At 48.9% G+C, this 24,048-nt stretch overlaps 11 protein-coding genes across 11 annotated transcripts; 6 read left to right on the forward strand and 5 right to left on the reverse strand.

Annotated features, from left to right (window-relative positions):
* Positions 1 to 964: 964 nt before the first annotated feature.
* Positions 965 to 2,168, forward strand: A1O5_02148 (uncharacterized protein; the record flags this gene model as incomplete). The annotated part of the gene is made up of 2 exons (XM_007742764.1): positions 965 to 1,598; positions 1,759 to 2,168. 2 exons carry the CDS (start codon positions 965 to 967, stop codon positions 2,166 to 2,168), a joined length of 1,044 nt encoding a protein of 347 aa, XP_007740954.1.
* Positions 2,169 to 2,563: 395 nt separating this feature from the next.
* A1O5_02149 (uncharacterized protein) lies at positions 2,564 to 4,974 on the reverse strand (the record flags this gene model as incomplete). The annotated part of the gene is made up of 12 exons (XM_007742765.1): positions 2,564 to 2,798; positions 2,885 to 3,042; positions 3,101 to 3,202; positions 3,279 to 3,327; positions 3,385 to 3,514; positions 3,575 to 3,611; positions 3,669 to 4,021; positions 4,073 to 4,219; positions 4,274 to 4,363; positions 4,446 to 4,640; positions 4,707 to 4,750; positions 4,808 to 4,974. The coding sequence occupies 12 exons, from the start codon at positions 4,972 to 4,974 to the stop codon at positions 2,564 to 2,566; spliced, it is 1,707 nt and encodes a 568-aa protein (XP_007740955.1).
* A 943-nt stretch (positions 4,975 to 5,917) lies between these two features.
* Positions 5,918 to 6,895, reverse strand: A1O5_02150 (uncharacterized protein; the record flags this gene model as incomplete). The annotated part of the gene is made up of 2 exons (XM_007742766.1): positions 5,918 to 6,327; positions 6,394 to 6,895. The coding sequence occupies 2 exons, from the start codon at positions 6,893 to 6,895 to the stop codon at positions 5,918 to 5,920; spliced, it is 912 nt and encodes a 303-aa protein (XP_007740956.1).
* Positions 6,896 to 7,311: 416 nt separating this feature from the next.
* Positions 7,312 to 8,015, forward strand: A1O5_02151 (uncharacterized protein; the record flags this gene model as incomplete). The annotated part of the gene is made up of 2 exons (XM_007742767.1): positions 7,312 to 7,374; positions 7,428 to 8,015. 2 exons carry the CDS (start codon positions 7,312 to 7,314, stop codon positions 8,013 to 8,015), a joined length of 651 nt encoding a protein of 216 aa, XP_007740957.1.
* Positions 8,016 to 8,078: 63 nt separating this feature from the next.
* On the forward strand, positions 8,079 to 8,426 carry A1O5_02152 (uncharacterized protein; the record flags this gene model as incomplete). The annotated part of the gene is made up of 1 exon (XM_007742768.1): positions 8,079 to 8,426. One exon carries the CDS (start codon positions 8,079 to 8,081, stop codon positions 8,424 to 8,426), a length of 348 nt encoding a protein of 115 aa, XP_007740958.1.
* A 4,057-nt stretch (positions 8,427 to 12,483) lies between these two features.
* Positions 12,484 to 13,007, forward strand: A1O5_02153 (uncharacterized protein; the record flags this gene model as incomplete). The annotated part of the gene is made up of 2 exons (XM_007742769.1): positions 12,484 to 12,612; positions 12,672 to 13,007. The coding sequence occupies 2 exons, from the start codon at positions 12,484 to 12,486 to the stop codon at positions 13,005 to 13,007; spliced, it is 465 nt and encodes a 154-aa protein (XP_007740959.1).
* Positions 13,008 to 13,169: 162 nt separating this feature from the next.
* On the reverse strand, positions 13,170 to 13,730 carry A1O5_02154 (uncharacterized protein; the record flags this gene model as incomplete). The annotated part of the gene is made up of 2 exons (XM_007742770.1): positions 13,170 to 13,576; positions 13,640 to 13,730. The coding sequence occupies 2 exons, from the start codon at positions 13,728 to 13,730 to the stop codon at positions 13,170 to 13,172; spliced, it is 498 nt and encodes a 165-aa protein (XP_007740960.1).
* A 2,346-nt stretch (positions 13,731 to 16,076) lies between these two features.
* Positions 16,077 to 16,959, reverse strand: A1O5_02155 (uncharacterized protein; the record flags this gene model as incomplete). Its single annotated transcript, XM_007742771.1, has 3 exons — positions 16,077 to 16,262; positions 16,328 to 16,484; positions 16,541 to 16,959. 3 exons carry the CDS (start codon positions 16,957 to 16,959, stop codon positions 16,077 to 16,079), a joined length of 762 nt encoding a protein of 253 aa, XP_007740961.1.
* Positions 16,960 to 17,474: 515 nt separating this feature from the next.
* On the reverse strand, positions 17,475 to 18,056 carry A1O5_02156 (uncharacterized protein; the record flags this gene model as incomplete). Its single annotated transcript, XM_007742772.1, has 1 exon — positions 17,475 to 18,056. The coding sequence occupies one exon, from the start codon at positions 18,054 to 18,056 to the stop codon at positions 17,475 to 17,477; it is 582 nt and encodes a 193-aa protein (XP_007740962.1).
* A 653-nt stretch (positions 18,057 to 18,709) lies between these two features.
* A1O5_02157 (fumarylacetoacetase) lies at positions 18,710 to 20,147 on the forward strand (the record flags this gene model as incomplete). Its single annotated transcript, XM_007742773.1, has 4 exons — positions 18,710 to 19,159; positions 19,218 to 19,613; positions 19,666 to 19,741; positions 19,792 to 20,147. The coding sequence occupies 4 exons, from the start codon at positions 18,710 to 18,712 to the stop codon at positions 20,145 to 20,147; spliced, it is 1,278 nt and encodes a 425-aa protein (XP_007740963.1).
* Positions 20,148 to 21,870: 1,723 nt separating this feature from the next.
* Positions 21,871 to 23,470, forward strand: A1O5_02158 (uncharacterized protein; the record flags this gene model as incomplete). Its single annotated transcript, XM_007742774.1, has 5 exons — positions 21,871 to 22,218; positions 22,314 to 22,624; positions 22,682 to 22,868; positions 22,923 to 23,312; positions 23,363 to 23,470. The coding sequence occupies 5 exons, from the start codon at positions 21,871 to 21,873 to the stop codon at positions 23,468 to 23,470; spliced, it is 1,344 nt and encodes a 447-aa protein (XP_007740964.1).
* Between the last annotated feature and the right edge of the window lie 578 nt (positions 23,471 to 24,048).

Raw genomic sequence — 24,048 nt, forward strand, 5'->3', positions numbered from 1 at the left:
TGTTGAATGCCAAAGGCGCAAGACCAAGGTAGGCTTCGCCGCAATCTTTCCGTCAGGTTTCCCAGTCACTAACTGGAAGGGAAGTGCACCGAGGAACGACCTTGTCCAAGTTGCCGCACTCGTGAAGTAGAGTGCAAGTCGTTGGAAGTCGACGCAGACCAGCATGTCGCATCAAAGCGTCCGAAGTTGAAACCTAGCGCCACGTAAGAATCTAGACATCATCATTTTCCGAACTAAGCTCAGCCTTAACCGTGAGACAGTGACCCTGTGGCGCCACGTACCCTCTTCACAGAGACTCAGCAGGCGAAGGAATCTCTGAAGGGAGACAACGACGCGCTAAGACACGAGATACGGAGGCTTCGTCACGACGTCGACCTTCTCTCCAAAGCAAGCAATGTAAGTCATCCTACCAACGTTCATGTTGCACTTTCTCTTAGAACTTCAGGAAAAAGAGCCATCGCGGCACCATCAGTCCGATCCCCGGATGGACAGTACTCAACAGCATTCTGAATATCTCTATCCGTTGGAAGGCCAAACAAACTTACCCCTTGAGGAGGACGAACTCACACCATGCTCGTCTTACACAGATACATTCAATCCCTCGAACCTATGGGCGAGTCCAGATGCTATAGCGAATAAGATCAGCGCGATAAGAGGCAATATCCTCCCCGATCCCCTCGCGAGGGACTCCATCTTTCTGAACAGTAATAAGAAGTTTCCTCTGACACTACCGCCGCCAGCACACTTACGGCATCAAATTGATCTTTTTCTACGCGAATTTGGCGACTGGACCCCCTACTTTCGCCACTCTAGTCTTAAGAAACAGATTGCTATCGCCCTGCATTCGGTTTCGTACGGCGAGCGCCGAGTCACGATACACATTCCCTGGCAACATTGTACCACATTTGCTATTCTTTGCACTATACTTTCCAATGCTGAGATTGTGGTGTCTAGCAACAGCACTATGGATTCAAACACCGGCCAACACTGGTTCTCACAGGGTAAAGAGCTAATGGAGACATTCGAAGACATAGTTGGAGACTCTCTTGGGGTTGTCGTATATCATATGCTGGCTGCTGGCAGGATGATGGAAGCCGAGAGACTCCGCATGGCTGCTATCCACACTCTCCGAGCTTTGCAGGGGGCACTAAGTATAGGTCTGAACGACAAGAACCGCTGGAAACAAGAGCCCGACGACATTGTTTCGAAGAGGTGTTTATGGTGGGTTCTGTACTTTCTGGAGAAGCGAATACATTACAAATGTGGCGCTCCCTATCTCTTGCGCCCCGCGGACGTCAATGTGGAGGATACACTTCATATGTGCGGTGAATCCGAAATCGACGACGCGAGACTCGACTATATAGAAGGCATGATCAGTTACACGAAACTGTGGACGTCCATTTGGTCTGACTTCCTGGCACCCAACGCAAGTCTTTCCGGTAAATGGTCAGAAGTGCAGGTCGCAGACGCCAGAGTGATGATTAAGTATCGAGAACTTCCACAGAGTCTGCTATGGGATACCGGCAAAGTCCAAGAATATATGGATAACGGAGCTACCGAAACAGACATGCGTCAGAAACTACAAGCATTCCTGGTGGGTGAGGCCCAATTGTCTAACCTCCCAACCTCTGCTGACGGATACTATCAAGTGGCACCAGTCTTTGCGGTTAATAATTCGACAGACGCGAGTCTCATCCGCACAGGGGGACGCTGAGCGGCAACGATCATGCTTTAGCATCTGCAAAGACATTGTCGCAGCTATTACCAGCTACATGAAGCACTTTCTCTGCATGCGACCGATCGGGTATTTCTTGACCTGCTCACTTGTCGATTGTATCTTCCACCTCAAACAAGAGCAGATCGGCCGATCGACTTGGCTCGACCAGACGGAATTACAGAAGATTTTCGGCGAAATCACACACTTGCTCGAAACTCTGGCCCTGTCAGTGGGTTCCGCCCAACGGGCTCTCGCTGCATTGCGTTGCGCACTCATCATGCCTAGCGAAGTGGACTGCGGGCTGGACTTGGAAGGCACTCCGAGCTTTCTGGAGCCTGTTCACAACGGGACACATGTCACCTTCACGGAAAGAGATCAAGATCTCTTAGACGGATACTCTGATGCAAGTATCGGGGAAACTCTCAACTTTCTGGGTCTGATTCCAATGTGATGTGTATAGCAGAACAGGATGGTGCTGGGGAGGAGTCAAGTCTATTGCCCAAATGAGCGACTCAACGGCTTCATGCTCGTGAAAAACACCTTAAATGCATGCGCCAGCTTTGATCAAGTTTGACATCAATACCAGACTCGGCTTAAATACGTTTTGGAACTGGTGGAAGCGAAACCTGACCCTTGATCAAAGAGTTTCTTTCCATTGTGTCTCAAATCTGTATGGCTCGGCAATGAAACCCAAAATCTTCCATGGTTCATGGACCTAATCCCAATAATGCAAGTCAACACCACACCGTTTGAGATTCAAGCAAGCTCGTAAACGACTGGGTCATGATTTTTATTACTAGAAATGACATAGATGGCTAAATTGGCCCGCAACTCCTTATTCAGGCACTACACAATATCCCATGGAGTGTCAGAATTCCTGATAAAAGGAGTCAGCCTTTCTACTGTTCCAGCCACATCTGCCTCGGTAAGCCCATTGCCCAAAAATGCCCAGCAGTCGTCTGGATTCTTATAAGTGATGTGGTAGTGCTCAAACTGAGGGGTTCGAAGCGTTTTGAGCAGGTGTAAGAGTGACCCGCCCCAGATGTAGACTCGGCCTTCAGGTTTGTTTTTCTTGTACCAGCTAGTAAAAGAGAGAAGACAGGGTTAGTGGGAAGACGGTGTCTTAGTAAGAGGCTGGGACAGAAACGTTTAAGTGCATGTGCTCACCTGCGACATTTCTCAGCCCAGACAGAATATTTTGCGTGCCATGCGTCCATATGATTATTGAAATCTGTCGTAGGTCTCTGCTTCACTTCCATAGACTGGATCTTGTGTCTTTGCATTTTGTTGATGCATTGGATCGTGTATTCGATCTGAACTTCATGCTATAGAGGACACTAGTTGTCAGTATAAGATTACTTGGAGGGAAATTCTGCAGCTTACAGATGGAAGTGCACAACCCTGTCCCCAATTTCCTCTAGGACCGTTAATGACCCAGTAATTCGGAAAACCTGGGCCGGCGATGGAGCAGTAGATGTTTGATTCCTATATCCAGCTGTCAATTCACCTGTCGACAACGATCTTGCACGAATAGCAGGGGAGAAAACGTGATGGTATTTACCTCTGCCCAGTGTTCTTGCATGACGATGCCATTGACGCCGGTAATCTTGCTGCAATATCTTTGTCAATCTATTTGCGGCTGTGATTTACACTCGGCAAGTACTTACAAGTGCGGTACGTAAGCAGTTTCAAATCCGGTCCCACAAGCAATAATGTCTACCTCGATCTCCTTTCCGTTGGAGGTCAACAGACCTGTTGGGGTGATTTTGACGATTTCTTCGTGCACGGTGGATACATCTGGGAAGGCGAAAGTGGTCAGCGATAAGCATACAAACAGGTCTGAAGTCATAAACCTACGTGGTTGAGCCAGTGCCTCAAGGTAGCCCTCTCCAGGCTGCAAGGTGCATTAGATTGGTGGACAATAACAGCTCGGCCTCCCGCAGGTACTCACTGTCATTCTTCGACAACCAGGAGACCAATCTGGAATTATCTTCCCGAGCAATTCTTCGTGGCCAGGACCAAGCTTCTTTAGCATATCCGCCCTGAAGATCTTCTTGGCAGCTTCATTGTCCGGAGTGCCGCGCAAAAAGACCGAGAACTTTTTCCCCATCTTGGACTCTAATTCTTTGCGATAGGAGAGATGGAAGTTCTCATCGTCCTGAAAGGACCGTTTGTCATCCTCGGTGTAGGTGTGCCTACCGATTATTGCTTCGCGGTTCGATGTCTCTAGTTTCTGCGTATCTGTCGGGATCTGTGGAGAGATCCAGAACCGATTACGCATGAAAACAGTTAAGGATTTTGCACCTGCATTGAAATCAACATGGCAATAAGAGGAATAATGGAGACAAGACAGACCCTTTGCGAGGTTCGGAACCATTTGAATAGAACTTGATCCGGTCCCGATAACGGCAACTCTCTGGTCTGTGGGATCAATGGTTTCATCCCAGGCAGCTGAGTGTGCTAGCTTGCCGCCGAAGCTGTGCAAACCCTCAATGGCAGGCCCTGTCCTCCAGCATCAGAACTTCCTAGGGACAGACGACGGTTCCGTTAACTTACACTTCCACTTGTTGACAACACCAGATCCGTTGATCAAAACGTTGCACCGGTCATGAAATACATTGCCATTGTGCCGCATTTCGACATCCCCTTGAAGCGTTCTCGTCGTCAGTGATTCGGCCTAAGAAAGAACGCCACTCGCAAACATCATAATTGCTCGTGACAGACTTACAAGTTCCCTCGAGTTCATCCCAGGTTGCGCCAAGAACTTCGTGTTCAAGTCTGACAAAGGGTTCTAGCTCGTATTTCTTATAGAAATTCATGAAATAGTCCTGGATCTCGCTGCTGCCAGCGTAGAATGCCGACCACTCCGTGTTCGGCTCAAATGAATATGTATAGCAATGTGCTGGAATGTCGCAAGCACATCCTGAGCCAGAGGTGCGACAGTCAGTTGTTCAAAGACATCAGCCATAAGATGGATTGATGTTCAAACCTGGATATCGATTTTCCCACCAAGTACCTCCGATCTCAGGGTTTCTTTCAAAGGTCAGCACAGGGGATATCCTCCCCGTGTATGAGGATTTCAGCACTTACTTTTCATAAAGAATGAGTTCGAAGTTCTGAAGCATCTTTCTGGCCTTATAGGCCATCAGAAGGCCAGAAGCTCCAGCCCCGACATGGATTATCTTGATATGGTCTGGCTTCGAATGAACCTGATCTAGGATCTCAATCGTGGGCGTAGGCAGGTCCACGTGAGGCATCTTCTCGTTATGTCGCCGAGGCAGAGGAATGTTTATGGTGCTTGCGATAACCAGAGAAGACAGAAAGTCGTCTCTAACAATAAGTATGAAGAAAAGTTGTATGACGGCGATAAAATAATGTACCGAATAGCGATTGCCCTCATCTTACCTTTTCCTAAAGAGATATAGTAACTGATGAGCCCATCGCTTACCTAGGTTTCATGCCTCCTCAGACGAGTCGCAGGCAGTCTGCAAAGCATAGGACTGTATGTTTTGTAGACCTCGGCTGGAGATTACACCGAGGATGGCAGTCTCTTCCACCACACATTGACTAAACGCGGCTTCCGCGGGCGACTCAGAATATCCATTCCGAAAGCTCTGTTCCGAAACATCTAGAGTCACCTCCCTCATTGAAAGACGTAGGGAATTGGAACTGGCTTGTTCTAATCCTGGCTGAAGAGCATAGCAAGGCCTGATACTGGACAACGTAATTTGTATCCATTACTACAGTCGAGGACCCAAGGGGACGTTCTTTAGCAAAGCTGAGGGCTAGGGAGAATGTCTCGAACGGATCCACCGCTGAAGAGCAGACCACACTCAATAGTGATCGTCTGTACTCGAATCGAACATGTCAAAGACAATGTCGGCTTGAAGTTCATAGCTGTAAGAGTCCCTGTAATGATCCTAGTCATCCACGCCCGATTGGGATTATAGGGGCAGAATCAACACTCTGTGAATGCGTGATATTCCTATGAAGGGAGCAATGGCTCTCGCATATCTACTAGGTATGAGGTGCCAGCGAGTGCCAGGCCACTAGGGCTGACCTCGCGTCGCCAGGAAGGTGGTGATGCTGCCTACCCTGTGGGTAGGTGTGCACCAGAGGGACAGTCTACCTCATCTCACAATAATTCCAGTGCACCTACTGCTGAATTTCTCATCACAAGCTGTAGAACCTTCAAAGCCCTCACAAATTGGCCAAATCCGTGGGGTCTCGCCGCTCCAATTTTTGTCTTAAACGATGCGCTTTCAATGCCATCAAAAGCTTCTGGAACTGCTCCTCGTCTCCGTTCGATGGACCGACACAGGTTGCCGTTTCTGCTAAGATGGGTCCCTCAAACTCCGCACATTGATCGTTTGCCACGAAAAGTGAGTTGCCGTGGTATTTCGGATCTGTCGCAAGCTTGGCCACTGCGAGGCCAATGGCTGAGGCTGGTTGTATTGGTACACCTACGGACTTGAATGTGTCGAGAATGCCTGCTGTGATGGCAGACTGTGTCCATCCTGGAGCGACTACGTTGAGACGTACAGGGATTTTAGGATATAACTGCATCTTCATGGCTCTGAGGAATCCAATAATGCCATGTTTAGCGGAGGCTTCACGAATTTGTTAGTATTTTCTGCCAAATGACAAGGTCGGGAGGGCGTAGAACAAGTACTAACTATAGGATGCCGATGTCACTCCTTCGTAGCCAGCCCCTGACGCGGTCATGACAATGCTCCCACCCGGTGGTTGTTGTCGTTGCATGTGATAGACTGCCAAAGCGACCGTGTTCTGACATCCAAATAGGTTGATCTCGATTGGACGTCGACTTGGCTCCAAAAGCTGCCCTTCGTGTTCCTTCAGGTTGACGTAGTCCGTCACGTCGGCCACTCCAGCGTTGGCAAATACAATGTCAACCCGTCCGTATCGATCCATTGCGACTTGGAACAAGCTCACTAGATCCTTCCACGATGCGACGTCGGCCTTGACATATTGAGCTCGAGGCCCTAGTCCTTCAGGTGGACGTTGAAGGTCTGCGACAATGACTGCTTGTGCGCCCTTGTTTAGAAATAGCTTTGCTGTGGCAAGACCAATGCCAGATGAACCACCTGTGATCAAGGCCACCTTGTCGTTCAAACCCTCGAGTTCTGATTCATGGATCTTGAAATAGTGGATGGCCATGACGCCAATCAAGAATGAGCATAAGAGACCCTGAAGGCTGGGGAGAGGTACAGGGAGGGTTTCAGCCAATATAATGTGCAAGTAGATCCTTTGTGATGTAACGTATCCCGTGGAACTAACCTCTACCCACTCGGAAAGTACGTCTGGCAAGACATGAGCTGGAACGAGGACGGTGTTGCGAGCTCTAGTTCCGAACCGCAACAAACTATATTTCCCCCGAGGCATGACGAGAGTCGATCCCCACACTCTTGGTTAGACCTCTCTGGAATGCTATAATCCAATTTCGGAAAATAATGACTATTATCTGGAGGATTCTAGATCTAACAACCCAACTTACCGCCGACCTTAACACCTGAGGTCCAGGGAAGCTAGTTGTATACTATTCAGATTGAGCGACGACTGCCAACAGCATCAACATGCCTTTTCTCGACAAAGAATATCTCCTCTCACTTGGAAACATAGAACCCGAGCTCAAGACTGTGAGCCATACTAAGCCATCTTTGATAACTTCGTCCAACTGACATCACTTCAGTTCCTTGATACTGCTCGAATCCCGACTCCGAATTACGATGACTTAGATGCCTTCAAAAAGGTGTCGGCACAACGTAATATCGAAATCATGAAAGCCTTGGGCACCCCCCCGCCAGAGATTAGACAAACGGAACTCCAATACCCGACCAGAGACGGCTGCAACGTAAGGGCGAAGCTCTACCAGCCCTCGGTCATACCGGCGAACCATCAAAGTCCACTCATTGTCATGTTTCATGGCGGAGGCTTCTGCGTCGGTTCTCCAGAAAGCGAGGAACAAAGCTGCCGGAACTTCGTCCAGGCCTTTGGCGCCGTATGTGTCTCCGCGGGGTACAGGCTGGCTCCTGAGTTTCCATTTCCCTACGCCATCCATGACGCATGGGATGCGCTGAGGTGGGCAGCGAAAAAAGCGTCCTCTTGGGGCGCAGACCCATCTGCTGGTTTCGTGGTCGGAGGCACATCAGCAGGCGGTAATATCTCGGCCATCCTAGCACACCTGGCTCGGGACGAAGGTCTCTCGCCTCCTCTGACAGGTCAATATCTAGCAATCCCTGCCGTTCTACCACCGTCAGTCGTCCCAGAGAAATATTAAGAGTACTACCTGTCGTACGAGCAGAATCGACATAGCGTCGTACTTCCCGTTGCTGCAATCGACATGTTCCTCTCTGGCTACAAACCCAAAGACAGCGACAGCGTGCGGTGGGCTGTGTTCAACCATCCCCAGGGTCATCAGGGCCTGCCAGCCGCTTTATTCCAGATCGACGGCATGGATCCTTTGAGGGATGAGGCCCTGATATACGAACGGGTGCTCCGAGACGAGTGTGGAGTGAAGACAAAGAGCTACGTCTACCCAGGTGCGCCCCACGGCCACTGGGCATTTTTTCCGTTCCTAAAGAGCAGTAATAAATTTAGGGTCGAGCAGATTGAAGGCATGGGCTGGCTCCTAGGCAAGACCCCGGTTCTCACAAATGTGGTCACCAGTGCAAAGGCTACAAATGTCTAATGTGTTCGACTCTACTACACACACCAGGGCAAGGGCCACTACGGTGGCTACCTCAGATCTCTGGAGCAACAAGAAGTCGAAAGTATGATGGACAAGTAGTCCCTGGCAGGCAGTTACCACTAAAATCATTTGCTCTAATCGAGCCTTTGCAAATTTTTATCTCAGCATAGATCCACATCCACCTGGGCGCGTTAGGTACCGGATCTATTGACACTACACTTGATTTGAAACTACGGAGGTATGGCAAGTCGATCAAGGAAAGCGAGCTGCTGTTGCTCTACCACAAATGCTACGCAATTGCGACCTTTTCTACCGTGACCTTCAAGTGGCCTTTGGTCGTTACCACGAAATTGTCTTTCCACTCCATGTCGTCCGGCTTCATGTTACAGGGCATCATATCAAAGATCCGAAACAAGTGCGCAAACGTCAAGTACAGCACTGCGTACGCGAGATCAATACCCATACAAGATCGAGGCCCTCGCGAAAAAGAGGTGAGTCGGCCCTCGAGTTCCGCGGCGTTAGCACCGAGCCAGCACTTGGGCCGGAATGTGTTGGGTTCGGGAAAGAAGACGGGATCGTAGTGCTAGCTGTACGCTGTGCCAGAAACCGTGGTCTATGAGAGGACAAAATGGATCAGGGGTGGCCGAAGAAACGTTATTATTAGAGGGAGAATTAAAGGAGAAGCATACTGCTGCCAAGGTCCTTTGACCACAGAAGACAATGCCCTCTTCTGGAACCACTTGATGGATTCTGCGTATCAAATTAGCGTTTTGTGACAGGAAGGTGGCAGGAATTACAATGGCATACCTACCGAGGACACCCAGAGCCATTCTCAGGCTTTCTTTGACGACAGCACGGAGAACAAGAATCAGTGGTTGACTTTTACTATTCGGCCAAAGGGGGGATGGGGACCAGCGTACGAGGTATAGTAAGTTCTCGAGGACAACTGTGCTGACCATCTCTTTGCTGTATAAATCAGGAATGGTGGTCTCGAGCCGAGCTCCTTCCTCAGCTTCCAACCTATTTCTGGTTTGTCCATTATACGCCATGAGCCCAGCGCCAAGGTGTGTGCCGTCGTATCAGTCCCAGCCCCATGAAATACAAAAACATCTGCCGCCAGCTGCTCCAGACTTGGGGTGAAAGTCCTCTCGTTAACTCGGGATCTGCCCAAGCATCGAAACGGTTGGATATTTGAAGTTTCAACCTTTCTGGTTCATAACACTCTCGACTTTCTGTCGACAGCGCTCTTGACTGTTTGTAAATCGCGAGTTATCAATCTGTGTCCACTCATACCTCGACGATCAAGTTTGTGGCTGCCAGCGCCGGCAAATACTTCTCAGCCTGTTCTCCGGTCAGTCGGAACAGTAGTCAAAGCAGCAACGCAGCAATATTGCGCCAAGAGATTGTGTATTGGGTGGACATCGAACATTTGTTCCAGGGACAGGAGTATGCGAGATTTGAAGTCTTCGACCTCAAGAGATTTGAAACCCTGGTCGGTAAGACAGTAGCTCATGGGAACGTCACTAGTCAAGCTGCGATAGCCCAGACTGAGGTCAACGGCCTTCTCAGTGAATGCTGCGGCGCCGAGGACCGACAAAAACTTCTGTGTTCGATTTTGGGTCAAGGGCTCGAATTTATTGATCGCAGCCTTGGAGAAGTACGGTGGGAATGGATCTTTCCCAGGTTTGGCGGCCTTGAGTCAGTCACATTGAAAAAACCATCAGAGCGCTTGCTTGAGTACATCTGCTTCGATTTGGAAAATTTTGAGCCGGATTGGAATATCCCATATACCGGTTAGAAGGGAGGACAATGAATAATGTTAATGTCTTCCTCGTTATATGCGATCGTATCCCTAATATGTAGCTGATCCGGCGTGATGCGCACGATGGGGCCTATGCGCGGTGGAGGTCAGAGAGTATAGGTATGCAGAGGACTTGCCGCGAAGACCTTGACATAGGAAGTTGATAGTCTCATGTCGTACCATGCTAGGCGTGCTGATAGCAGCTGCAAGCTTGGGACCGGGGAATTTGGCAAGAGGGGAGAGTGTAAGACGGTAAGAAATACCTAAGACAAGGCGGACGCAGAGAGCGATCAATCCTTTGCTCAACAGATGCCACAGCGACGTATGCATCTCGACATTTTGGTGAAAAGGGCAAATCAAATATCAGTCATGAATTGACCCACGACACAACTCTCAGAGTGCCGTCTTCTCCCCTAAAGTCTGCAACAGATACAGACTGTTCTCTCGGTATCGGTACATCGAGGCGGCCGTGTACAACCTCGTCCACGATCCATGATCTGCAACGCCAGCAGCCTCCGGGTAGGAGAGTTATGAGGTCAACCACGGGGCAGGCCCATAACCCGCTGCGAATTCGTATGGTCACAACATCCATCGGAAGTGTACGAGAGAGTTTGGAATACCTGGAGCCTGGGCACGTTTGCCTCCGAAGTGCCTTCCGGAGGGCCCACGGAAAACAAGATCGGAATAAAAGTGCACCCTATCCCGCATAATTTCAAAGTTAGGAATGGTGATTTTTGTAGTACCTCTGGCTGTGCAGAGTGTTCTAAGTCTGCTCCCCCTGCGGAAGGTTGCGCTCATCTCGTGTTATAGGGCGTGTGAGACAGTGATATATATCAAGTAACAGGCCATTTTCCAAGGCTGTTTGATCTCCAGCGAAATTGACAGCAGGATGGTGTTGACATGGATGGCGGCGACAGGGAAGGTTTAAATTTAGCCTTCTAAGAGGCCAAATGTCTATAAACAGGAAGGAACCCGCTGAAAGGACAGATAGAGATACATCTCGCAGGATAGACCAATGCTATCCATCTACGCCATCAACGTGACAGTCCTCCGTCTCACAGCACGTTAACCTCTCTATTCCCGGACACCGATCTAGTTACACTCTCTGCGGGACGAACTGGCAGAGACAGCCGGATTTAGGAGCACTCATTTGTCTAGTATAGTGTAAAATAAACACTGCGTAAAGAACAGAGAACCAAGAGACAATTCCAGAAAGGGGTTGGACTCAAGGTTGGCACTAGCGCCAGAAGTGCTTGGGAACTGTTCCCTGCAGAAGCAGCAAGAGATGAACAGCAATAAAACGGAGATGAAGTAGTTGAGCTATGCAACAATAAACCATCTCCCTGCTTAACAATTCAGATTGTAGCAAAACTGAGCATGAAGCATCGACAAATTTTAGATGTTTTTCGACAACACTCGACCGGTCCAAGTTCAGGAGCTCCGCGGTGGTTCGAGGACGCAAGTCGGTTACACAATTCGGAAACTGACATCTCCATCAACGAACGTTGAAGCATTGGTGTAAACAAACCCATTGATGAAAGAAGCCTTTGAAACTTTAGAAGTCCCGTCTTCGGTTGCGCGAATCCCTGCTTTTGCCAACAGATTCTGATGCTCATACTCTGATATCTCGTTGAATTGATCATAGAATGACATGTGTGGCTCCCGAATTGAGACCCAATTAATGGGCTCAACATGAATGATGACCTTAGCAGTGGGTCCATGTTTGCCCCCCAAAGCGTAAGGGGTTAGATTACTTTATTACAGGTCCTGCATCGTCCAAGGGTCCTCTGTTACGCATTTCCCGTCCGGGCACCTCATGGTGAAGGTTCACTCGGGATACTATCGCAGAATTTGTGTTTCTATTTAGCCTCTAAGCGTATCGCTGTTTAAATGGCCGTAAACCTGAAGAATCAAAGGGAATAAACTGGAGAAAATACCTTACCATGGAAGGAAATGTGGTTAGCTACCAATCCTGTTCCAGTACATTCAACGGCGGCTGAATTTCTTGGAGATAGCAGTTAGCGGAGCTGGCTCAGGTATCGGCCTTGCTACAGCTAGGATCCTTGCAAAACGTGGTGTCGTGTTGTCAATCTGCGATATTAATCAGAAAGCTCTTGAAGAAGCTCGGAGCTCTCTCTCGAAGGAGGTCACATCAGCACTGTGGTCGATGTCAGCAATCGGGCAGATGTGGACTCATGGATCGAAACGACAGTCTCCCACCTAGGGCCCCTGGACAGTGCTGCGAATGTTGCCGGCATGATGAGGCTCAGGTCCACCGCCAATTTGACTGATCAAGATTGGAATGCCGTCATGAACGTGAACGCTCGCGGAGTATTCTATGCTTTGCGTGGTCAGCTCTCTAATATCAAAGATGGAGGCTCAATTGTACGCAGAATTGAGGATTCCTTCCCCATTTGCAATGTTTCAGCCTTAACTCTATCTAGGTCAATGTTGCCAGTGTTGCGGCTATGCTCGGTCTGAGCGGATGTCCGGCATACGTTGCAAGTAAGCATGCCGTTGCTGGATTGACCAAAAATACGGCCAATGACTACGGGTGCCGTAATATCAGAGTAACTGCAGTGGCGCCTGGGATGACTGAAATTGCTATGCTGTCGAGTGTCGAGGAGTCTTTCGAGGGGGACATGGCATTCGCCGCACAGGCTCTGAAGCGGAAAGGCAAGCCCGAGGAAATTGCACATGTTATAGTTTCCTTGCTGAGTGACGAGACGAGCTTCGTGATTGGTGCACTGTGGCCGGTGGACAGTGGCTGGACAGCTTGAGTGATCAAGAAGTTCGAAGCGTAGAACGGCAAGTCTGCGTTGCACCACAGATATCTGCCCAGCAGAGCGTTCATACACTCAGAGAACTATGCTTCGCGCCGAGCGCGATATCCTTGATCATCAGATTTCCGTACATGCAAGACGCCAAATAATCGAGGTATTTCAAGCGGAAATGTCCCAGTCTAGTGCGGATATGTTCTCGCAGGTGGCTATGCCAGGTGCTCTAGTGGCCACGTCAACAGTGGTCTTATCCCAACCCTCAATGTCCAGGTAGTTCAAATTCAGACTCGCCGTGTCAAATTGGGAAAGATCAGGCATGACCCGGTTAGAGAAGAGCTCCAGCATATCTGGATCGAACAGCGGCTGAAATAGGTCAAGCGGCTGGGTCTCGAAATCTTCCGCATGTGCTTTCTGCGACACGACGGACGACCGCAGTCCACCCGCAGCTGGTTGCTCTGATCCGCACCAATATTCTTCTGTCCGATCTGACGCGAACTGCATCAACGATTGTGGGTTTTGGTAGAGATTCTGATACGGTCTCGGCGTGGATGGCGGCATTCTGGGAGCTTCTATGGATGTAGTTTGTCAGTATTTCAGTAAGCTGGATCGCACCAGAATGCGGGTGCCCTTACCGTGCGTCTCATACGCAAAAGAATCTCGTAACGGGGTATCGGTTTCGGTGCAATCTTGTCCAATTATAGAACGGGCCTCTTCGACGGTCATCACATATCCATCATCTTTCGAGCGCAGCCATGCTTGATTCTCCAAAATTGAGGCCTGGGCGTTGATGCCACTAGGTTTGAAGCTAGTTAACTTGCTGGCGTCAATGTATTTAGGCACATCCTCAAGCACGACCGGATGTCTTTTGTGGAAGTCGTAAAGGCATCGAACAAAGATTTTCTTCCAGGAATGCTTGTCAGCGCCGCTTGCCCACTCGTTCTCGGGTGTGCGTACCAATATACCAGCGAGCTTCCAGTACTAGGCCATTGTGTGAATCATCTTCACATTCGCTTGAACATTTCGAAGAGCTTTTTCCTTCACCGTCGGATTCAAACACCACATAAATGGGATTTGAACTGCACATCCACAATATGCGGCATAAGTAATAAAGCTTGGCATCGCACTAAGTCTGTCGTATGTTGATAGAACAGTCTGAATCAATCCAGAAACTGCGCTGGCGTGCTCAAAAGCCACTTGGGCTGACATTTGTCTTGAAAAGGACCAGCTGTCGTCACCCTCACTCCAACAGAAAAGAGGGACTATAGATGCATGGAGAGCGCAAAGAGATTGGTGATACACAACATTCATTAACAAAATCTTAGGAAGAACGTCGTTCGAGATCGATGCCATATTTGCTGGCGTTAGGCGAAAGGTAGGGGGCAGTTTTCGCCACCAGTCTGATAGTTCATCATCTAGGATATGAATGGCCGAAATTTTTTCGTTGAGATTGGTTTGAGTGGCCTTAATGAAAATAAGTACGGATGTCCTGGAGAAATGCTCAGTCAATAAGGCAGATATCTCGGAAATAACTTCCTACCAGATTGTAAAGACTTTTACTAGCTCGGCATAAATACCACCATTGCCCTGTTCAGCATGCAAAGTAGTTCGAGGGGTCTTGAAAACGGCGGCATCGAACTCTTCATCTGGTGATGGCAGACTCAGGTTCTCCACGTCAGCAATCTCTTTGAATAGCAACATGCATTCGGCGCTTTGGCAATAAGTAAGGTAACAAGCCCAAAACCGCCTACGTCGTAACTCGAAATCTGGCGAGCTCTGTGCGCGTGGTGTCTCTGGTCCGTGGCCAATGATATGGAGGAGATTGAAAGCATTCCCTGTGGCAGGGTTAGTGGCGGTAATCGTAGGCGAGGCATGCTCACCTCTATGAAGAAAACTCGTCCTCCAGGAACCCTGACTGTGCCAAAACAGGGCCAAATTAACAGAAGTTACCATAATATCCTCCTGAAAATCTTCCATCTCCTGGAACACCAATTTTCCTGCCCTTTGAGCCCATCCGATCATAAATCCTTGATCTTTCAGTGTGTGATAGCCGCTACTATCTCGACAGAAACTATGTGGCCGGAGTTAGCTCAGAACAAAATTCGAAGTCGCCGTCGGTCTCATACTTGGCTGCCCATGCACAGACTCCTAAGACTACGTGCGGGCGGGCGGTGCCGGCTATCAGAGAGTCACAGAAAGAGCGTTTATGCAGGAGAAGATGTGCATTGTAAACGTTATCGAAATATGTTTCCACCAACATCATGAGTAGAGACCTCGGAATTCCATGGTAAAGCTCGTCGGGTGGTCGAGAGAGTGACGGGGTTGTGGCGAGTGAGCGACGGCTTGCGCTGCAAAGCATTTCTTTCGCGACGCCATAGCTACCCTGTTGCACGGTTATTGTGACAGCAGGAGGGTTGGTATCAATGGCTGTGAAAGTAGCCGCTTGGACAGGAGCCGGCTTTTTTGCAGCACTTCGTCTAGTGGTCCCATAGATACAGGTATGGTTCAGCCGCAGACATCGCTTGCATGTTGGGCGCTCCCCCGTACAGCGTATCTGATTGCCAATCATCAGCCGAAAACTCTTCCAAGCTGTGTTGACTCTAGGCGTCTGTCTACCTTTTGGCTCTTGCAAATATTGACGCCTTTCTTGGTCGTCCGGCACCGGTCGACATAGGTTAATATTATCCGGCCGCTAAATTGGGTAGCTATTAAATAGAGCAGAATAGCCTCATCACTTTCAGAGTAAAAAGAATAAAAGCCAAGGTATGAGAGTGGTCAATTTCGACCTCAAGAAGCTGCATAGGATTCTGGGGAACTTTAAGTGGGGGAGGCGGTATTTCCCCCTGCAGCCCCCGGCTTGGCACCCCGCGAGAACCGGTAAATTCTCCCCGCACAAACCGCCCTCGGCCCGCTCACCTGCAATTTTCCCGAGCCCGGACACGGCGAGGCTTAAGAGGAAAGCAAACCATCCTTGGCCGTCTCAGAACCTCCCCGAAGTTCAAATCAACAGGAACAAGTGCTCTGACGGTGCAGCTCCATCTCCCTTCTGGCAGCGTGTTCTGCCGCGGTGTTCTACCAAGGAACCTCTTTCCCATCATAACGGTTCGGGCCTTCGTTATTCTCCCATCCCGGAACCAGAATGTTTCGGAATGTGCCGTTGTACTCTGGTCTACTGTTTAACACAATGTCCAGCACGGCCCCCGCCCCAACGTCCACTCCCAGATCAGCGTTCTGGCTGCCCATATCGGTCTTGAGCCACTGCAACGGGAGCTCGTCAGCTAATTCACCTGCCAAATAACTTGGTAATTTGTTGTAATGCTCACCCCAGGCGATATCACATAAAATGTAAACCCTTCTTTGCCATATTCGAGCGCATATTGCACAGTCAACATGTTTAGTGCGGCTTTTGAGACCTTGTATGCCGGGAATGGCGCTTGAGCAAATCCCTCAGCTTGCGAGATTGAACCAACGGTCGTTGAGCTGCACAACGCTCAGTCAGAAGCAGTATGGACGTCTGGGGCGCCACATCGACGTACATGTTGACAACTTGCTTCCCAGCCCCTTTCTTCAGCAATGGCAACAATGCTGCGGTCGTCTCGTGAACCGCCTCGACATTGACTTCGAACGCATACCTCAGGTTATCCATCTTTGCGATACCTTTGAACGCTCCAGGCATAACGCCGGCGTTGTTGATCAGCACGTCAAGACCTTTCCCCTCAAGTCTACTGCTGACTTCCCTCACAGCCATGTCAATACTGCTTCGATCTGTGATCGTCACGGTAATAGGGATGACACGTCCATGTGAACGATCAACAACCTCTTGTAGGGCAGCTGTGGGCTGTGATCTGCTCGCGGCGATGACGATCGATACTTGGTTTGACGGCATTCGTGAGAGTTGATTGACTAATTCGAGGCCTAGGCCGCGACCGGCACCAGTGATAAAGTAGGAGGACATGGTCGTGCTTGCATATATTCTCGCTTTTGAGGGGGAAGAATGAGGTTTCAGTGCTTTCAGTTTCCAAGCCTTGTGCGTAGATATACCCACGAGTAAATGCGATATGCAGCAATAAGCGGATCACCACCAAAAAAATCTCCGTGTTTGTGGTACACATGACGGCAATGACGCATTGTCCGTCTGAGGAATTGGCTGGTTTCCTACATGGTGGATTCACATGTTCTCGGCGTATGGTCAATTTTCTATGGACATCACCGTCCTCGAACATCCGGTTGCAGGTGATAGAATGACCCCTTAGTTCCACGGCTATGATTCGAGCACAAGTACACAGCTCTTAGATTTCACTTTTTTTTTTTTTCCCCTCTTTCTTTTTCCGGTTTGTGATCACATATCTTGTGACCGTTGATGTCATGTGATTGCGAAGAGGCTGTCCGGCAATTTCGTTCTCGATGAGAGATTTTGTACCAGTACAATACCTGAGCATATGTAAATTGTGTCAAACTCAACATACACAATTATATGTCATTTCCACTCTCTGGAAACACGCTGTAGCCATGACCAAGATCTTCCTTGAATCTCTGACCGCCCACCAAAAGAGGCTGGCAGTCCTGCAGGAGGAACAACATTCGAGCCCATTCGGTCTCACTGGCATTCTTCCAAGCATGCATGGTTCCTCGTTGGACCGCGACGTCACCCTTCCTCATGAGCGTCCTACTGTCATCATCCAACTCCATAATGACGCTACCCTCCAGCACAACGCCATAATCCAGGCTCTGCGTACGATGCATAAGCGCCGTATTGTGAGGTCCGAAGTTGACAATACGGATGACAGTTCCGTATGGTTGAACGATGTTTAATTTGCCCGAAGCCCTCATTTCTTCATGTAGCTTGACATCTTTGTCATCGTTGAGGTCGGGTGGAAACTCAGATGTCGTATAAAGCAGACTGTGGCTGATATTTAATCCTTCATATGGCAGTGCCACCTCGGTTGTCGAGCTTTGAACAACTGCTTGGCCGGCAGCATTATGGGACGTGATGTGCAATACAGGATCTGTAAATGGAGATTTGCCATCGTCGTAGTTAGAATTGGAACCCATTGAGTCAATTGACTGAACTGGATACGACGTATTAGAGTGCTGCTGAAAGCATCAACAAGTATGGAAGGACAATGAGGCCTTTTATCGTTCTGAAAACCCGAGACATGCTAGAAAATCTGGGTGCTTAAAACAATTAGGGTATGCGGGCTCTAATATTGAGAGGATAACTCAGGAAAACCGGTCTGGAACGGTCAATGAAGCCGCAGGACGCTGATCGGCGAGGCTGTCTCGAACCCCTCTGACACCTATGGCTGGCGAACTCTAGAACCTAGCTTTTGAGTTGGCTCAGACGGCTAATCGGACTTTTTTCCATTGCTCAGACGGATAATCCGACCTTTTTCAAGGACGATGGGCAGAGACCACCGAGCGAACTATAGAACTTGTGGAAGCATTGCCCGAGGCTTGTGGTCCGGCCATTCACTGTGGGTGAATCCTCCCAACTATTGTCCGTGTCGGCCGGGAAATCAAGACCTCCAACAGCCGGTTCCATTCAAGTGTCCAAGTGCCCATCTCAACTTCCTGCGTGTGCTCCCATATTTGTGGCGATGACTCAGGGCTACTGGGGTTATTTGTATATAAGTCCTGGCTTCCTTTATTAGTTACTTTTTATTCTGAGAACGCAGTGTCAACAACGAGAGTAAGACCAAGACAAAATGGGCTCGTGGATAGAAGTGAAAGACTCTTCAGACTTCTCGTTGCAGAATTTACCCTATGGCGTGTTCAGTACCAATGGCACAGATGCGCGAATTGGAGTTGCCATCGGTGACTGGGTTCTCGACCTCAAAGTCCTTGCGGAAGGAGGAGCATTCGACGATCTTGAATTCGACCTTGAGACATTAAAAAATACCACATTGAACGCATACGCTGGCCTAGAGAAGAAAGTCCACCAAAAAGTACGACAGAGACTACAAAAACTTCTAGAAAAAGACACTCAACTTGGACACGTTCTCAAAGAGAATAAACCACTCCATGACAAGGCTTTTTTCCCGCAGAGTGGCGTCAATATGCATCTACCAATGAAGATTGGCAACTACACAGACTTTTTTGTGGGATTGCATCACGCTAAGACGGTAAATACTTCCCTTATCTCAGCCAGTATAAATGTGACTGATAAGTTGGACATAGTGTGCCGGGTTAGTCAGACCTGGTCAGACCATTGAGCAGATCTGTCCCTGCTTTTACAATTTGCCCATCGCATACAATGGCCGAGCATCTTCTGTCGTCGTCTCTGGAACACCGTTTCATAGACCTAGAGGGCAATTCCCAGTCGATGGAGAGGTGATATCCGGTCCTTGCCGAAAGCTAGATATCGAAGTCGAATTCGCTGCTTTCATTGGTCGAGGGAACGAATTGGGGTCTCCGATAGACGTCAATCATGCCGAAGACCATATATTTGGGTTTGTGCTGCTCAATGATTGGTCAGCGCGTGATATCCAGATGTATGAAGCGACTCTGATGGGCCCGTTCAATGGAAAGAGCTTTTGCACAACAATATCTCCATGGGTTGTTCCACTTGAGGCGCTTGAGCCCTTCCGCGTTGCACCAAAGGAGACGCCGGTAAGTTCAGAATTTCTAATTTATCTTGCTGAGATTAAAACTAACTTACTAGCGTAAATTGCCTGAATACCTGACCGAGAAGCGAGAAAAGTCAGCGTACGACATTCCTATTCGAGCGACCTTAGAATGTAAGAATTTCATTACGTTACGTATTATCCCGCGGCTAACGTATATATAGTGAATTCCGAGAAATATCGTGTGGCAGACTGCAGTACAAGCAATGTTATATTCTCTTTCGCGCAAATGATCGCTCACCATACCAGTGGTGGATGCCCTTTACGGACAGGAGATCTTATTGCCACTGGTACATTGTCCGGACCAACTCGAGAAGAAGCTGGTTGCCTCCTAGAACAGACACGCGGAGGAAAGGAGCCTTTCGAGATGGTCGCGGAGGATTCGTCAAAAGGTAGCGTGCAGCGGGCTTTCTGCGAGGACAACGACACAATCATATTCGCCGCTCATGCGAAATCGAACGACGGACTTGGCAACGTAGGCTTTGGCACTTGCCAGGGTAAAGTGCTTCCAGCCATCTAACCTATTTAAGGAGGAGTCAAATACTTACAAGAAATATCCTCACTTTCATCAATTTCCAGTATGCTGAAATGTTATTATCGAACACTAAAGGAGGAAACTTGCGTCGATGACATGGCCAAACGCCCTCAATAGAGTTTTCAGGGCTTGACTATAGGGGAAGTGGCTATCAGACTTATTTCTACTTCTTTCGACGTCTTTCCCTTTCTGTACTGAACGCATGCTTAGACTCCAGATCAGGTTTAGGCCGGCACGACATCATTCGTACTTGATAATGGATTTCTATGAAAAAAGCGATAAGGTTGCTCATCTACCATTACCACCACCAGGCTGGAGGAGGCCCAAAAAGGAAGGATTGGTGAAAAATACCTCGTCATCTACCAGATTTTCAACCCACAGTGCAAAGTTCAAGAGACGATAACCGTGTTACTCGACGACCATGGGGTTGTCGTTGCTTTTATGGTCAATTCCAGTGTCCCATTTCGATCACACCGGTTTAAGGCGTATTATTTGGCGAAGGGTATAGGTCTTGTCGCCCTGCAGATAACTGTACACATCATGATTTGAGATGTTGAACCAGGCAAGGCTGGCAAAGAGTCCTAACCCTATTAGGCAGGTAAGGCTGCGGGGCTCCGATCGCTCTAATAGGACAATTCTCCGCACCAAGTCGAGTGTGTATTCAAACATAGACAAGGCACAAAAAGGGGCACATCTTTACGGGCATAGATATAGTGAAAAATCACGTACATTCATAGCTAGGCGATGAGTCGGCATCTATTTTCTACAATGCAGAAAACTTGAGTGGTTCAAAAAGAGGCTCTGATGATTAACACATTCCTACAGGAAGAGCGTTTCGCCATCTGCATTCCTTCTTTCCAATTCCGAAATGTAGTAGTTCTCGGAGGTAATGCGCCAGCATCAACAGGTGCATACCGCCTCTCGCAACCGAAAATGTTATTATACCTGGAATGCTTTTCCGTCAGCTCGCCAAGAATACGTGGCAATCAGAATTGTCCGGTCGAGACGGGATATTCTCGCAGTTCGGGATTCATTGAGATTAACTTCAAAATCCGCCTGGGGACCACCACGTCGAACGGACTATGTAAACGCGTGGTCTAGACCATCATCGGTCAGTCAATTGTACCGAGTACCACTGACGGCTTTTGACAACGCCAAAGCAATCGAGTCCCACGGTCTCGAATTTTCCGGATGAGATTCGGGGGTCAGGATCCACACCCTCGATTAGCCGAGTGAAAATCCTTGGGTACCCACGGGGATCTCAAAGTATAGACTTGAGGCATTCGCATGTTATAGACGACGCAAAACCACTGGAGAATCAATCCACCCACATCTACCAGAAAAATGGATATCGAGTCGAAGACTGGAGGCACTTGTCACTACGAGGGCTCTGCGGCAGGAGAGAAGTCTGAGCAGAGAGAGCATCATCGCCATGGTCGCTCGCAACATCGTGGTCTCGCTGATGGCGGAGCAGTCACCAAACAAGGACACATATTCAAAGGCAAGCACAACTCACTCTATCTCATACTTTACGTACTTACTATAAACCCAGAGGATGGGAACGGAACAGTGATCGAGAGGCTTCTTCTTCCGCGACCCACCGATGATCCGAGGGACCCTCTGGTTTGTCATGAACTGTCGTGCTCCCGTGGTGCCGTCTGTTCTGACTACGTGGCAGTTATGGCCTCTGTGGCGTAAACACTCGGCGATGGGCGCGGTGTGCTTCTTCGTCTTCCTGTCCAACTATGTTACCGTCTCTCTGTCACCAATTCTTATTTCCATAATCACCGATTTCAACATCAGCGTGAATCAGGCAGGGTACCTTATAACGCTCAATCTACTCTTTTTGGGACTTGGAAATCTCTTCTGGATTCCATTATCTGAAAGGATAGGGAAACGGCCTGTCCTTATTGCCTGCGCCTTGACCTACTTTGTTTGCAGTATCTGGGCTGCAGTTGCGAAAACCTATGGCACGTTCCTTGGGGCAAGAATTATGCAAGGTTTTGGAGCCAGCGCCAGCGAGGCACTCGGACCGGCAGTGGTGGCTGATCTCTACGTAAGTTGTTTCAGTCCTTTGGAACCTGTGACGGGCTGCTCGGATATGCCCTAAGGACTTTGGTCATCCCGACACAGTGGCTAACAGTTCTATAGTTCGTCCACGAGAGAGGCTTGTTTATGAGCATTTATCTTCTCATATTTACTGTTGGGGTCTCTCTGGGCGGCATCTGGTCTGGTCTCATTGCAAGCTCAACGCCCAATTGGCACTGGGTCTTGTGGCACGATACCATCTTGACGGGGTTTATGTTTCTAGTCATTGTGCTTTTTGCCCCAGAGACCAACTTCAAACGTCCCCCTGAGAATGAGTCTGGAGAAGGAATGCCGTTGCCTGACCTTGTCAATCTCCGCAAGAGAGTTAAGTTCAGCTGGATTAGATCCCTTAGCGTTACCACTTGGTACGATAGGTCCGTATTCCCACCACCAACTACTCGGCTCTAACAGGAGTCACTGACTTAAGGCAGGGAGTTTTCTATCTGGTGGCTTTGGTGGAGGCCTTGGCTGACACTTCGCCTCCCTGCGGTTTGGTTTTGTATCATTACCTACGGTGTCTCCTTGGGATGGCAGATCATCCAGGCCACTGCTAACGGTGTGATTTTTCCGGCAATCTATAACTTCTCGCCGCAAGGAGTGGGAAATATTAGCTGTGCGGTTAGATATATCCTTTCACCCTGTACAGCGGTCTCTTTACTGACTATGTAACAGTATCTAGTGGCATCCTTCGTAGGATGCGCTGCAGGTGGACCATTTCTCGACTGGCTGACACGATACATTACCAAACGCCGTGGTGGCTACTTTGTTCCCGAGTACCGCTTGTGGGCTATGATTCCACCATCTGTCGTATTTCCAATTGGCCTACTAATGTACGGGGGTGGTCTTGAACATCATCTGAACTATATGATTCCCATTGTCGGAAGTGCGATAGGGTATGCTGTCCTCTGCGTGGTACCTTCCGTGGGCATGACCTATGTGGTCGACTGTTACAGACCTCTTTCTGGTGAGACGATGACCATGGTTACGGCGGCAAAGAATACATTTGGATTTGCGCTCAGCTTTGCAGTCTTCCCATGGCTAGAGAGGGACGGTTATTTTAAAGTGAGTTGTATGCGTCCTCTTTACCACCATGATGCTAATGACGACTTCAGGCATCAGGGATTCAGGTTCTCATTCAAGCTATCCTGTTTCTTACTACTATCCCGATGTATATCTACGGAGCAAGGCTACGACAGTGGACTTCAAAATTTCTAATTTGAAGCACAGAACAAAGCTGGAAACAAACAGATTGAGGTTGTGGAGACGAGGGCTTCAGGTTTTTGTTTTTGTTTTTTTGAATGATTGCAGTCTGCACTTCATGAGGAGAACAGGAGGTGGTTGAGAGGGGAATTATTGGGTCTCTAAACCGAAGCACGCCGGCAACGGTCTGTTGAGGATTTCGCGTCTCAATTAGCAGGTATTCGGTAGTCGATAGGAGAATGGGATCACAAATGCAGACTCTCCCAGTTTATTGCGATTGTAGCCTAATTCACAAACCTCCATTCATTATTCAGCCAAGCACCGTCGCAGACAATGGATAACTTGTAGTCTGGCAACAGCTCAGCAGATTGGCCTATTATCATGGAGACCCTACCTAAATCCACATTGGTACAGGTATTTTCTCGAATAATTGCGCCTTCCTGTTGAGAAAGGCCTCGGCATCGGCGGCAAGTGGTAGAAAAGCAAAAGCGTTGTCAGGTTTCAAATTCCCGATCTAGATTCATGTCCCCGGTGGCACAACGAAAGAGTGTGGGGAGATCAGTCTGGGGAACCGATTTCCGAGCATTGGGCATGTGTC

The sequence above is a fragment of the Cladophialophora psammophila genome (genome assembly GCF_000585535.1).
Source record: "Cladophialophora psammophila CBS 110553 chromosome Unknown aczJe-supercont1.2, whole genome shotgun sequence".
In the NCBI taxonomy this organism is placed as follows: Eukaryota; Fungi; Ascomycota; class Eurotiomycetes; order Chaetothyriales; family Herpotrichiellaceae; genus Cladophialophora; species Cladophialophora psammophila.